Source organism: Pithys albifrons, chromosome 9 (assembly GCF_047495875.1).
Source record: "Pithys albifrons albifrons isolate INPA30051 chromosome 9, PitAlb_v1, whole genome shotgun sequence".
Classification (NCBI taxonomy): domain Eukaryota; kingdom Metazoa; phylum Chordata; class Aves; order Passeriformes; family Thamnophilidae; genus Pithys; species Pithys albifrons.
The window spans coordinates 8,326,653-8,339,742 of NC_092466.1; the positions used below are offsets into that span (position 1 = coordinate 8,326,653).

Genomic DNA, 13,090 nt, shown 5'->3' on the forward strand with positions numbered 1-13,090 from the left:
CCTTTCAAGTTCATTTGAAACTAATTACATGGATAATTCTTCTTATCCAGATGACAGATTAAAATGTTATTTTTGCATGCAATCCTGAAAATCCATATATTCCCATAAATAATTCTTGCATGAAGTGTCTCATGAAAGTCACAGAACCTCCCCTAAAAATGTCTTCATACGTGCCCACAACTACCAACCTTAAAAAACAGTATAATAGTGATGCCGTGAGTGACCCCTCCTCCCAAAAACAGGACTTTGAGCCACGTTAGTGCAGGGTAAGATAAAAAGTAAAGGTCCTTTAATATCACAGGCCTATGGCCTACAGGAATACATGATGACATGCATGTACCCCAGTTCTTGTTTCCATGGCTTTTATAATAAGATCCCTCCAATCGTTGCTTTACACATTTCTCAGTCCAGCCCCAGTCCCACCCCTGGTCCAACCCCCTGGAATTGGGTCTGGGGTCGTCAAGACCCTCTGTCTTCATCAGCCTCTCTTCCTTGGGCACTTTGGAGTTCATCCAGTTCTGGCTTCTGGGTCACTCTGACCTGTGTTTATGTTTCATTCTGTAGGCCTTCTGATATCCTTCAGCTCTATGTTGGAAAGGAGTCTAAACAAGATTAATTAACTAAAGGAATTTGAGCTCCCTGTTCTGGGATAGGGGTAGTGATAGAAAGGCATTAAACTTAAACTGTTAGAAATATTAACCCTCTAAAAATCCACAACTGCTGTGTTTCTAAAATCTACAAAATGTGAAAATCAGAACAAAAACCTTTTCGGCATCAATAGTTAAAAAGAAATATAACTGGTCTTTTAGCAATCTGATCCTTCCAGGCAGAACACTTGTTTGGTAAGAATGCAAGGAAAAGGATACCCACATTAGATTTGTGTTACTGTGTCACAGTTGATTAACCAGGAACAGCAACTGCACAGAGATACAGTTCATAAAGGTACTGACCAAGGTTTTAAGTGACAGATTTACAAATATTACAAGGGTGTAATGAAAATACCTTAGCTAATGTGTTAAAAATACATTAATATTTGCAGAGTAAGCATTTTTCTTTAATATATGCAAAATTCCTTAAATATCTGTATGTCCTTTTCTGCAGTTCCCCCAGCAATGGAATTGCTATGAACTACTCTGCAGGTAAAAAACCACTAATATATAGTTATTCTAAGGTGAGGGAAGGCTGTATTAATTAAAAGAAAAGGTTTTAATGATATTAGATACCTGCTTACATAGGCCAATCTAACACCTATCAAGTATCATCACTGCAGACAATTTGCTAAACTCCAAGGAAACATCAAACATTTGTGATTTCCAAATCACAAATGAGTAGAAAAGGAGCCCACATCTAAGGAATTTCCTATTCCTCCTGTAGGAAAATACTGCAATTCTTGTAATCATAACATGTCTCAGAATTACACACAAACTGAATACTTCTGTCTGGAAAGAGATGTAACCTGTACTTATTCTCAGAATAAAATAAAGGGAAGAAGAAATGCTGAGATGGAGCCTGGACACACCACTTGGGCTGCTGAGTGAAAATTCAGTTCAGAAAGTAAGTCAACACATTCTCTTTCCCCAGCAGATGAGATACTGACCATTGATTATCCCAAGCTTTATAAATAAAATATTTTCAGAGACAAGGGGTTGTACTCTGGTGGGTGTGGAATTTAATATCCTCTTGCATTATCTGACCCAAACATCATTTCTTATAGCATATGACCTGTGTTACAGCTATCTCCTAGAAAATATTCAAAGTAAATCTCCTTTAAGAAATCCTCTCATATGGCTACATACTCAATCATCTCAAATACCAAATCAATTTATTCCAACTTCCCAAAGGTAGCACTGGCTTTTAGATGCTTCCTAAACAACCCTAACCTGGCTGTGATCATGAGATGACACCACTGGCAACTGCAGCTGAATTCTGATTGCACCTTTCTCCTTTTTGAGCAGTTCCCATCAACCAACCTTGGGGCCATCAGTAACTGCCCAGCCAAACAACCACCAAAAATAACCAAGGACATGTGTGAGTCAAGCTCACTATTACTTCCAGAAGGAAAGTCTGAGTTATCCAAATTATGCTATTTTCTAAAATATCCAAGAAGTTTGCACCACAGACGTATGTACACTTTGAATCCACTCAAAAAAATGTCGAGTTTACCTCTGTGAAATATATGTGAATATACATTTTATACATATAAAAATATAATAAAATACTGTAGGTACTATGGGAGAAGAATGGAACACATAGAATAGGATTGTTTTACTACTTAGGGAAATAGAAAGATAAATAACAAAAAAAATCAAAGTCTCTGGAGCAGCACATTTATAGTTACTATCAGAAATGTTGCAAAAATAATTTTGTTGAGGAATAAGAGCAAAATTAAATAAAGTGATAAACTCAAACACCAATAATGGTATTAATAAAGCTTTCCAATTTAAGCTCTGAATGCATAACAGCAAACAGAAGGACTGAAGTATCAATGATGTCAACTGCATTTTATATAAATTTATTTTCAAGTGTGCAGTAGCAATGAAATATCAATTTATATATACATTAGTTTATTACTAAGAACAGCCACTATGTTCATGTAAAATAATGCATTAATATATGTTGAATCCAGAAAACCAAGTTAATCTTTCCACTCCTGAGGCATAAACGCCTATAATAGTTTAAAATCATCTCTGACAGTTGCCTCTGCAAAGCCCGGGTTTATTGGGCTTTTCTGTGCAATGAAACATCAAAAATCTTCTGGAAAGCAAGGAAGAAATAAGTGCTTGAATGGGGAATTTGTAATTTGAAGGGAAAACTATTATGAAAAGAAGTATTGACTTTTTGCTTCATTGTGCCTATGTGCCAAAGTCTTACAGAGAATGGAGGGGGATGTTAAACAACTTCATTAAAGAAAATAACTATTAAAAAGTAACTATATAAATGCACACATACATATTTTATATTTCTATTTTCCTACATACATAATTCATGTACATATACATAAAGCTGCATTTTCATTTCAAGTATACCACAAGCCATACCAGAAGCTACTCCAGTGAAGTATGAATAAATGCTCAGTTATACAAACAGCCTATATACAACCAAAAAGGGAAGATGGATACAGTGAAGATCAAGATGCTATCCAGAAAACCAACCTTCCCATTTAATTCTGCCACTACAATATCAGACCAAAGTGAGCCATGTAAAAGGACTCTGAAATATATTAGGCAATAAAGCTCTAGATGTGAACTTTAACTCTCAGTAGTTCTTCCTTTCACCTCTTCGAGGAAGCAAATAAAAAAGATTTACCATCAAAGGGGTTTAATCTCACGTAAACTGAAATTAATCTCCACAGAATAAATAGAACATCACACACATAAAGTGTGATTATGTTTCTTTTACTCATGGAAAAGACTTTCATTTTTCATTTAATTTTATGGGTTTGCCCTTCATGGGTGAAATACTCAATATTTCTCTCAACAAGTGATGTTGTATGCAAAAAATCCAACACAGATCTAAAAAGAAAATAAAAATAATTTATGTCCATTGAACTTGTGGACAAATGATGAAATACAGAATTTAATGTTTTCTCCAGTAGCTTTCCAGAAACATTAGAAATTGTACATATTGTTCCTATTTCAACATAGCTGTGATTTCACTTCAGCTTTTTTTGCAATGATTTTGCTGATTTATGCTATCCAGAATTTATAATTCATAGTAAAAGGTTCTTTTATTCCATTTACTGCCAATTAGGGAATTTGAGGGAGAGGAACTGTCACCAATGCCAAATTTCAGCAGCCTTCCAAACCAAAAATTTCACATTATATCAAGACTTTTTTTTGTTCTCCCCTCATTTTTATCTTCCATTGCACTCTCTAGTGCAGCTGTTACTCTTTGATAATAAATCACAAAAACACAGAATGCATTTAGAAAGTCCCATACCATGTCAGCATTGTTTAGTATGAGACTCAAATATAATCAATAGATTTAACACACTGCTAAAGAACTTTCCCCTTCATTATGTAACATTTCCAATGCTTTTCCCAAAGAGGTTAATATATTTGAAGGGGTAGGTGTAAAAAAGTCACAGCCTTCTGTATTGAAACACTGTTATTAACATGACATTTTCCTGAAGACAGACAGGTTTTTAGATGTCCAGGCCAAAGAAGGATCACTCAAGAAGAACAGAAAATATTCTGTAATTTTACTGGATAAATACAAACCCCAATTTCCCTTAACCTGATATTTAGAATTTCAACTGACAATACTCAAAACATATTAGAAAAGAATATCATTTTGAAACTTCTGAATGTTTTCCTAAAATACCACAAAAAACTTCTGAAAATATAGAAAATCAGCTACAACATAGAAATCATTGGCCCACATAAGCAGAATAAATTAAGATTAAATTCAGATTAAAAATTTAAATAGCTTATATAAGTTTTTAACTGTGTCATTCTTAGTACATCTTTTGGAGTCCATGGCAGAGTTTCCATAATTTTGCTTCTTATTGACAAGACAAAACTCCCCTTACTTCAAGCCCAATAGATAAATCAAAAAATCCACAAATCCTTCCATATGAAATCCTTCATTTGATACCAGGAAATTTTTATTTTTATCCCAGTAAACTAAGTTTATTAGATTAATTCCTTTGAATTCATATGTGTCTTCTCAAAATTAATAATTAGACTTAATATTTTAGCACCTATAAAAATCGCAGCCTGACACAGAGTGTCAAACTCTCTCTCTCTGTGATTTATTACAACTGAACACAGGGACCCTGAATCCTTTTCTGCTGCCATAACCAAATTGTTCATTTCTTCACTGTCACTCACTCCCCAACATGCCAGAGTGCCCAGTCTGCAGGGACAGGCTGGCACAGCCTCGACAAAGCTGCTTGTCACTCGTTAGAACAGACAATGACATTATTGCCTGGAGGAAAACACTAATATTTTTCACTTCCTTTATGTTTTGTTATTATTTTCCTTTATCAGCTTTCACATCCCTTCACTATGTACTTATATCTGGAAACAAACGTCTCAAGTTAACTTTGCAACTGGTATGTGTTGTAAGAAAACTGAATTCCTTCTCTTCTGAATTAAAATGACAAAAGCAAAATTTCAAGCCCATTTATCAAAGATGAAAACCTGTTCTAGTTCTTTTGTTTAAAGCACAGTGGACTGGAGTTTCATAAAAAAGTGACCAGGATTAAGCAGCCTAGAAGAAAAATAGCTGCAAGCAACAAAGTTCTTTTAGTCAAAGAAAACAATTGACTAATCGGATTTAAGAAAATGCAATAGAAAATGTAGGGAATCAAAACAAACACAGTATGAATGATCTATGATGCTTCTTAGGATAAAAAAATACAGTGCAGCTGTAAAAAGGGACATCCCTGAAAGGAGAACATGCCAGAGCTGTCTCAGAGTAAGGGAGCCCACATAGCACTGAGTCTTCAAAAAAGACATATATTTTCTTCAGGGTCTTAAGGAGTGTGTTTCAGGTGCCACCTTTGGAGCCCTCTGTGGTGAACACTATGACCTAAGTGGCAGCTTTGGTTTCAAGGAAGTTTTATAAAAGCAGAAATGGTGGCAAGATGGTTTTTGGAGTGCTGGGCTAGAGCATCATATATGATGAAGATTTTCTCTTTTTTTCTCTAAATATCCTTTTGCTATCACACAAATCTCCACCCTAAAACAATCCTCTGCACTTAAGCAATTCCAGAACTTATTTCCAGTGATTATGAACTGAGCAGAAGTTGGGATTGAGCACTTGAAGAAGCACAACAAACAGCTCTCACCTGCTGTATTTGATACATAAAGGAAGTGGGAATTTCCAAATTTAAATGCACCTGCTTGAAGGAAGAAAAATCACACACCTGTTTTCCATCAGGCAAGTACACAGCCCACCTTCAGATATCTGAGCAACTGTTCTGTGTTTTGAGGAACAGTGTCTGTTGCAATCCAAGCCCTGGTGCACTCTCACACACTTCCAAATGACTCAAAGGATAAAGACAGAAAGAAAACAGGAACAAACTAATGGCAAACAGCTCTTCTGTTCACTGATGGATTAAGTGACTCATCCCTTGTTTTGGAAAGCCACTGATCCAAAGGTACTGGGAACCTCCTTTGCCCGCAGGCCAGTAACAAGGGGCTGCCTGCTCAGGAAACATGAGCTTATCAAAGAACTCTACAGTGATGACAAAGATTAAGTGTGATTCAGAGAGTGGAAGAGATAAATTTACATTCAAAATTTCAAAACAAACATTTTAAAAAGGAACTCAGCTCAAGATTGTCCACCACAGTACAGACGTGCTTGTCCCATGGAAGTCAAACAATGGTTTGCTTCTAAGTGAGGTGACAAATGTTTAATGCATCACTAAGTAAAAATCGATTTTATTCTAGCCCCAAATGTAAAATCCATTTCACTAAGATAACTTGATTTGCATATTGCCATAAAATATTTTAATTCAGATTTATAAGACCTCTACATTTTCTGAGGACCCAGCCGTGGTGGACATGATCTGTTCCCAACACATTCTTATGTCTTTCTAATGGAGATCAATATTTGACCTCATAAAGGTAAGCATGCCAAAATCTGGCACTGATATATCATCCTTCATTTCAACAAAACCAAAACATGAGGCCAGGAATACAGACCAAAGAAGTCTGGTAAAGAGAAGGAATTCCCACACTGCAAATTTACACCCAGAACAGCAGATTCAAGTGCTGCAGCTCTTGGGAGCTCTGACACAACCTGTCACCTGCAGCCACTGCAGGAAACGCAACTGAAGGGACTCTTGGGAGATTCTGACACACAGTTGTACATTTGGGGTTAAGAAACCTGTTGTTCAGTACCTGCTGCAATTCTGCTTGTCCTTCCCTAAATGCCCATTCCCTCCACTGCAACATTTTGAATATTTTGAATATTGTTTTCCCTCACTTATACTGCTCACAGAAAAATTCTTCAGAAAGAATGTACCCCTGACCCTAAATGATCACAATTTTTCATGGAATTTGAAAAAGCACAGAGAAAACAAACTTTCAAAGTATCCCCATTATTTAACAGTGCTCTACTCATTAAAAATTCTAAATTCTTTAATTCGTAGTGGTAAAGAGACTATAAAAGTGACTAAAGTATAGCAATCCAGGCAAATATAAAATGCACTGTTGCCTGCTCCACCCAAAGTACCAGAGACAGCAGAAGGAACAGTTCTGGGTATAGAGATGTACACTCAGAGGAAGTGCTGATTAGTTTGTAGTTGGTACCATGCACTTGAACAGGCCTTTACAAAAGTACCTATGACAGTGGCAGGTGTGTATAATTTCCTATCATAACTGCACCAACAGCTGACCTTTGCCATCTGCACCGATTTCATGCTTGCCTGGGGTTTGAGTATGAGATAAAAGCACGTTTCTTACCAGAACTCCTGCTTCAGATTATTAATACAAATAATTTTCCAAGAAATGCATGAGTACTGTTATAAATTCTGTTCTACTGTTACAATTGTATATAAAGCTGTTTTAGAAATCAAATGTTTCTTGGCTCTCAGTTCTGGATTTACTCAAATCATATATAATAAACAGTAACCATTACTGAACAGTCAATTTTTATGCATGATAAAAGATGATCTAAATAAAAAGTTAAGAATGTTTTCAGAAAATAAAGCTGTTTTCATGCCAAAAAATGTCCTGGAACCTACTCAGATAAAACCATATTATTCAAGCAAGACTTGAAAATACTGAAAATTTCTTTATCACTTATAGTTCAGGGGAAAAAAGCCAAACTTCAGCGTATTAAGTGTTCTGCTGGTCAGGTTAATACAGGAACAGACTTTCTGTAACTGTGGGTACCGCATTTCTTCGTAAGAAGAATGATCATTCACATTTGCTGCCTGTGAATTTCCTCATGAGATCTGTACTTCCTTGAAGCAGGTGGGGAAAAAAAGTCACACACTCCTCAACTTGTGTGACAGCTAAAAGTCTTCAAGGCAATGAGTAAAGCAACAAAGTATGCACAGAGTTAAAAGCAGTCTGGAGCACTATGGCTGCAAGAAGATTCTGCTTATTTTTTCAATATAACTTTTATTTCTATAACTTTTGTTTCCAGGATATAGAATATCGATATCTTGGTATGTCAAGCACTAATTGCAGAGCTAATCATAGCATTTGTGCTTTATTATGAATAGTTGTAAATAAAGTTTTTACAGAAAAATATTTTTAAAATAGTTCACAGAAAAGTATTTTTAAGCTGGTTCTTTTTGATACATCAGCACAGTTCTAAACAGGCTTGTTATTTTGATGTTTCTGATTCAAGCAGTAAAATGTCTATTTCTTCTTTTAGTTTGGAACACAACCTACTTTAACAGTTTTAAATATACTTTTGAATGGTTGTTGAAAAGCTGTTCTTGCCAAATTGACCTGTTTGCTGCTGTGGTTGGGCAGCCAGGGTGAACAGTGTTATGTCACACCCTCAGAACATGAGGAATATAATACCAGATGGGAGAAACAGAAATGCATCTTCATCAAAGCATGTTGAAATACGTTTTGTTGTCAAGCACATCCAAATTATCTTTAAACACAATAATTTTCTGTATCAATAATCCTAGTAAATATGACCTAGGTTATTACTGTTTCCAGCATGATTTGCCACAGAGATAACACACCATGTTGCCATTCAGTAACAAAACAAAACCCCACAAATGAACAAACAAAAAAACACATAAAACAAGAAACAAACCAATATAACTCATTTAGGCTACAAATTTTTGAAACTAAATTTTCAGATAAGGGCTCAAAAACTATCAACCATTATGGAAAGGACTTATTCATGCTGTCCTTTTGGTACAACTTTGTCCAGTAGTGTGAAAAAAATATAAATCTTTTATTGCTACAATTCCTGGTCATAAATATTCTGCAAGTTTTTTAGATTAGTGATCCTGTAGAAATAACATCCAATTTAATGGCTACTGAGAGTTTCAATGGTGTCTAGACCAGAAATTTTCATTCCAGTTTTCTGTAAAGGGTACATGAAGTACTTTCCCTACATTTATTTATAACTCATTGACACTAATAGACCAGTGATAATCAGCCTGCTGATTTCTTCTTTGGATCATCCCCATGGTCTGACTGTCTGCTCGCTCTGATGTCAGTGAGGATCCCACACCCACAGCTGTTACGAGCTGGGAGTGTTGCTGGGACATTACCCATGGCTGCTTTGGTTCTCTGATAAAAAATCAGTGGACTTTAACCCCTGGGAAAACTCCATGCCCAAAAGCATAACACTGAAAAAAAGATAGAAGGCTCTTGGAAAGAGCCAGTTAGCCAAGAAATAGGCCTGGGATAACCTCGGAAATACAGTGCAATTAAATAACTTTTTTCATGCAGTCATTTCATTCAGAACCAACTCAAGTTCCCCTCTCCCTTCCCTTCCTTTCTCCTCTCAGGTTCTTTGCAGTGTTCTATTCTTTTTGCTTCTCTACTTTTCTTAGAAACACAATACAAAAGCTCCAGCTCCCAGACATCTAAACTATCCCTACAGACACCTTCACACCGATTCGGTTGTAGAAGAGTACTATACCTTACAGCAAGACTTGAGATGATTTCTTTGTTAAACACTCTATTTCTCATTATAACCATGAAATTTTATCCTTTTTTGTACATGTCTTTGGAGGCTGCCCTGTCATCAAGGCTGGTACCCTGCTTGGATCACTGCAATGCACCACTCACAGCATCTCCTGATTCCTTTACATGTTTCTGCAGGTTCCAAAGGTGGATTATTAACGTGGCTCTGCAAGGGCCCATTGAACTGAGTGCCAGCTGAAAGCCTTGGCTGTGTAATTAGTCTGGGCCTGAGTCAAAGACAGTGGCAGGAGAGCTGCCAGCTCTCCTACAGTCTTTCTCTAAGGGGGACTACATTTGCCTTGGTTTCCAATTAGCTTAGTGTTCAGGCAGACAGACCTCTGCTTTCATCAGGATCATGGTGAGCTTGAATTTATGCAGAACAAGTCACAAGAGACAGTCACACCATGTAAGGTAATGCACTGTATCCATAGGGATGGCTCCACCACCAAAGAGCCTATAGTTCACCTTTCCTGGGGCTGCATTAGGGCACAGAGCACAAACTGCTTTCAGTCTGTCTGCCATTTGTCACAGGGTGCACTCTGTTGTCATACTTGGACAGACAGACAGACCTTGCTTTCTTCTATACGAGTTTGTAATCTTAAAGTTTGCATAAGCATGATAAATTTTTAGACCTTGCAGTTTCCCAGAAATAAAAGAGGGGAAAACCCCAAAAAAACCCAATAAACAACAACACCAAAACACAGCATCCCCCCCCCCAAACTAAAAATCCCAAACACTACTAGACTGACCTTTAGGCAATCAGCATTTTATTGCTCTGTTTGTGATAAATGAGGCCAAATGGGATATTTTGCATCATCTACTAAACCCTGCTCCATTAGCCAATACATTGGGTTCAGAAAACTTCAGGCTCTGTTCATTTCTGTGCCCATTTTGGTGACAGCAATAAACAGAACTTGGTCTGTTCACAGTATTCAAGAGTCTGACTGGTCAGGTACGGTTCCTCAGCACAGTGATTGAAGTAAACAGAAAAGCTGTACTGAGACTGTGTGAAATAATGGCCTGGCAGTACCAGAAACACAGAAAGCCTGATGAACATATTTGTCTGTCACTGCTCACAGTTTGGGCACACCTCATGGTTGTTGGGGAATATCTTCACAGGAAGATTTCAAAGTGGTGTAACTAACCCATGGATATTCAGATTTCTGACATTTTATAAGACAGTTGAACTTTTAAGAAGTCTTTCAGTGGAGTTTTGTCCAGATCCCAGAAAAGTTGTCCATTTGCATTTGAAGGTCATTCCTGCATTGCTGCCACAATCAAACCTCAGGCATCACCTGCTGCCTTTCACAATTAATCTCTAACACATGAAAGCATTAGTAGTGATTAGGTGTGCTTTATTAAAAATAACAAGATATTGAATAGAGTCATCATTTCAACAATTCTTTAAAAGTGTTCATAAAAGAATCACACACATAAATTACTAGTTTAAGTTTAGCTGGCTCCTCTTAACCACTGTAATATATAGAACAAACCCAGCTAAACTTTATGAAGTGTGGAGATGGTACCACTGAATATGAAACACATGAAAGATTCCAGCACCTGCCTGCAGTTCCAGGGCAATGGCTGGATCCTCCACTAGTGCAATTAAGGAACACAGATTAAAGGCTTCCTTTCAGGTACTTCTCAAGATTCAGAAGCTGTTAAGATACTGGTTTGACGGTCGAGAATCAGCACAAATTCAGTCAGAAGACAGAAAAAGCAATTTACCTGAAGAAGGTGACAAAGAACTGCACCAGGTCCATGATAGTATTGTGCTGTGAGAAGGCAATCTGCAAATAAAATAGAAGGAAATTAAAACATTTTCAGACTCAACAGCTCTTTTTAGGCTAGGGCTTTATGGCTCTGTGGATGATTAGCTACAAGTGCAATTTCAGTCTGGAGTGCACACACCTGCATTTATCATAAAGTGAGATGAGCAACTAATTCCCATATCACTGCTGGTGTCGAAATACAAACAATGGAATATACTCTTTTAACTGAAGTAAAGTTAATAGAAATATCTGCTGAATGAACAGTAAAATTAGTATAAAAGCATATAAAAACAATAAGCAAAATATTAAGAAATCATATTGTTATAAATTGTCTTCTTTATAGTCAACTGTTTTGACTATCACCATTTTCCACTTTAAAAACAACACTGAAACAAGGTTTTAGAGAAGACAAATAACATATAGTGCTTAAAATGAATACATTTTAAATAATTTAATTGTGTAATATCAAAATTAATATGTGTGTTAACTTCATAAAAAAAGATACATCTGGTGCATAATAAAACAGTTTCAAAGCAAATTACTTTAAAGACAAAGTAATAAATATTCTTTTGGGCCACATTTTTTACAGCCTCACCAGGGTATGCATTAGTTCAGCTCCTTGCTGTACTTTTTTGCAAAGATATAAGAATTATCTCTAAGAGAGCATATACATACAAATATTCACAGTTGCATGCAATACAGCCTATAATTATCATTATAACTGCTTTTTTGCTCATGTTAAGAACAGTACTTAATATTTGTGATATCTACAAACATCCATAAGCCCCTGTCTTGCTCAGTTTTCCAGTCTATAATTATCAAACTAAAGAGATACAGAATCTTCTACTTTGAACTGTACAGTGTTTATCTAACTATATTCACAGTCTGTTGTAATTGTTGTTTTTAGAGATCTTTGCACATTTAAGATCTGATCTTGACTAGTAATTACACCAAATTACTCTGATTGCCTTTCACAGCTGACACGTGAACTCTTGAAATGATAACTCATGATGCTGAAATTTTTTTTCTCTCTTTTTTAGGGAAAAGCTGAATTGTAAACTTCAGTATTAAAAGGGTGTTGCTGTGCCTTGTGCCAGCCAAACATAGATCAGATTACTTACAAGCCTAAGGAAGGAACAGCGTTTAAATTGCAGCATTCCAGAAATAAGTGTAGGGAGCACAATCACACGAACACACCTCTAAAATGGAATTTCCCTTTTCACTAACACTGCACAATTACAAGCAATGAAAACAATTTTAGGACCTCTAGAATTCAGTACAGGAAACAGATATTTCAAATTTCTCAGTCCAAATTCTCATGAAAGATACTTCATAAAGGAATCAGAATATTATTTAGTGTATTAATTTCCTAGTCTGCTGTCTAGAGAGGAAATGTGCCTGGATGTGCTTATATGTGCCTGGCTTAAGTGGATTGCTGTGCTTGGATGAAGTAGATAACCAATATTTTAATGATTTTATATGCCTACTAATGTTTAAATTATTTGTATTTTCCTAAACTCAGGATGGGACAGGTCATTTTTGCACAGAAATGGACACAAAAGGAATGAATTCACCTTTTTCAGCCTCTGTTAATCTAATCACCTACTCAAGGGAACTGCAATGTCCTTTTGCTGGAGTTCATGTTTGCACACCTGTGGTAGAATATCTGCCTGGAAACCTTCCTTGCCTGGTTGTGTGGGA

The 13,090-nt window shown here is 36.4% G+C and overlaps 1 protein-coding gene across 4 annotated transcripts in view; it reads right to left on the reverse strand.

The window, feature by feature from the left end:
• Window positions 1-13,090, reverse strand: part of ATRNL1 (attractin like 1) — a 469,005-nt gene that overhangs the window by 226,782 nt on the left and 229,133 nt on the right. For all 4 annotated transcript variants that reach the window (XM_071563466.1, XM_071563465.1, XM_071563470.1 and 1 more), the window contains exon 25: window positions 11,346-11,407. In XM_071563466.1, coding sequence (XP_071419567.1) covers window positions 11,346-11,407 — 62 coding nt within the window. The remainder of the gene's footprint in view (window positions 1-11,345; window positions 11,408-13,090) is intronic.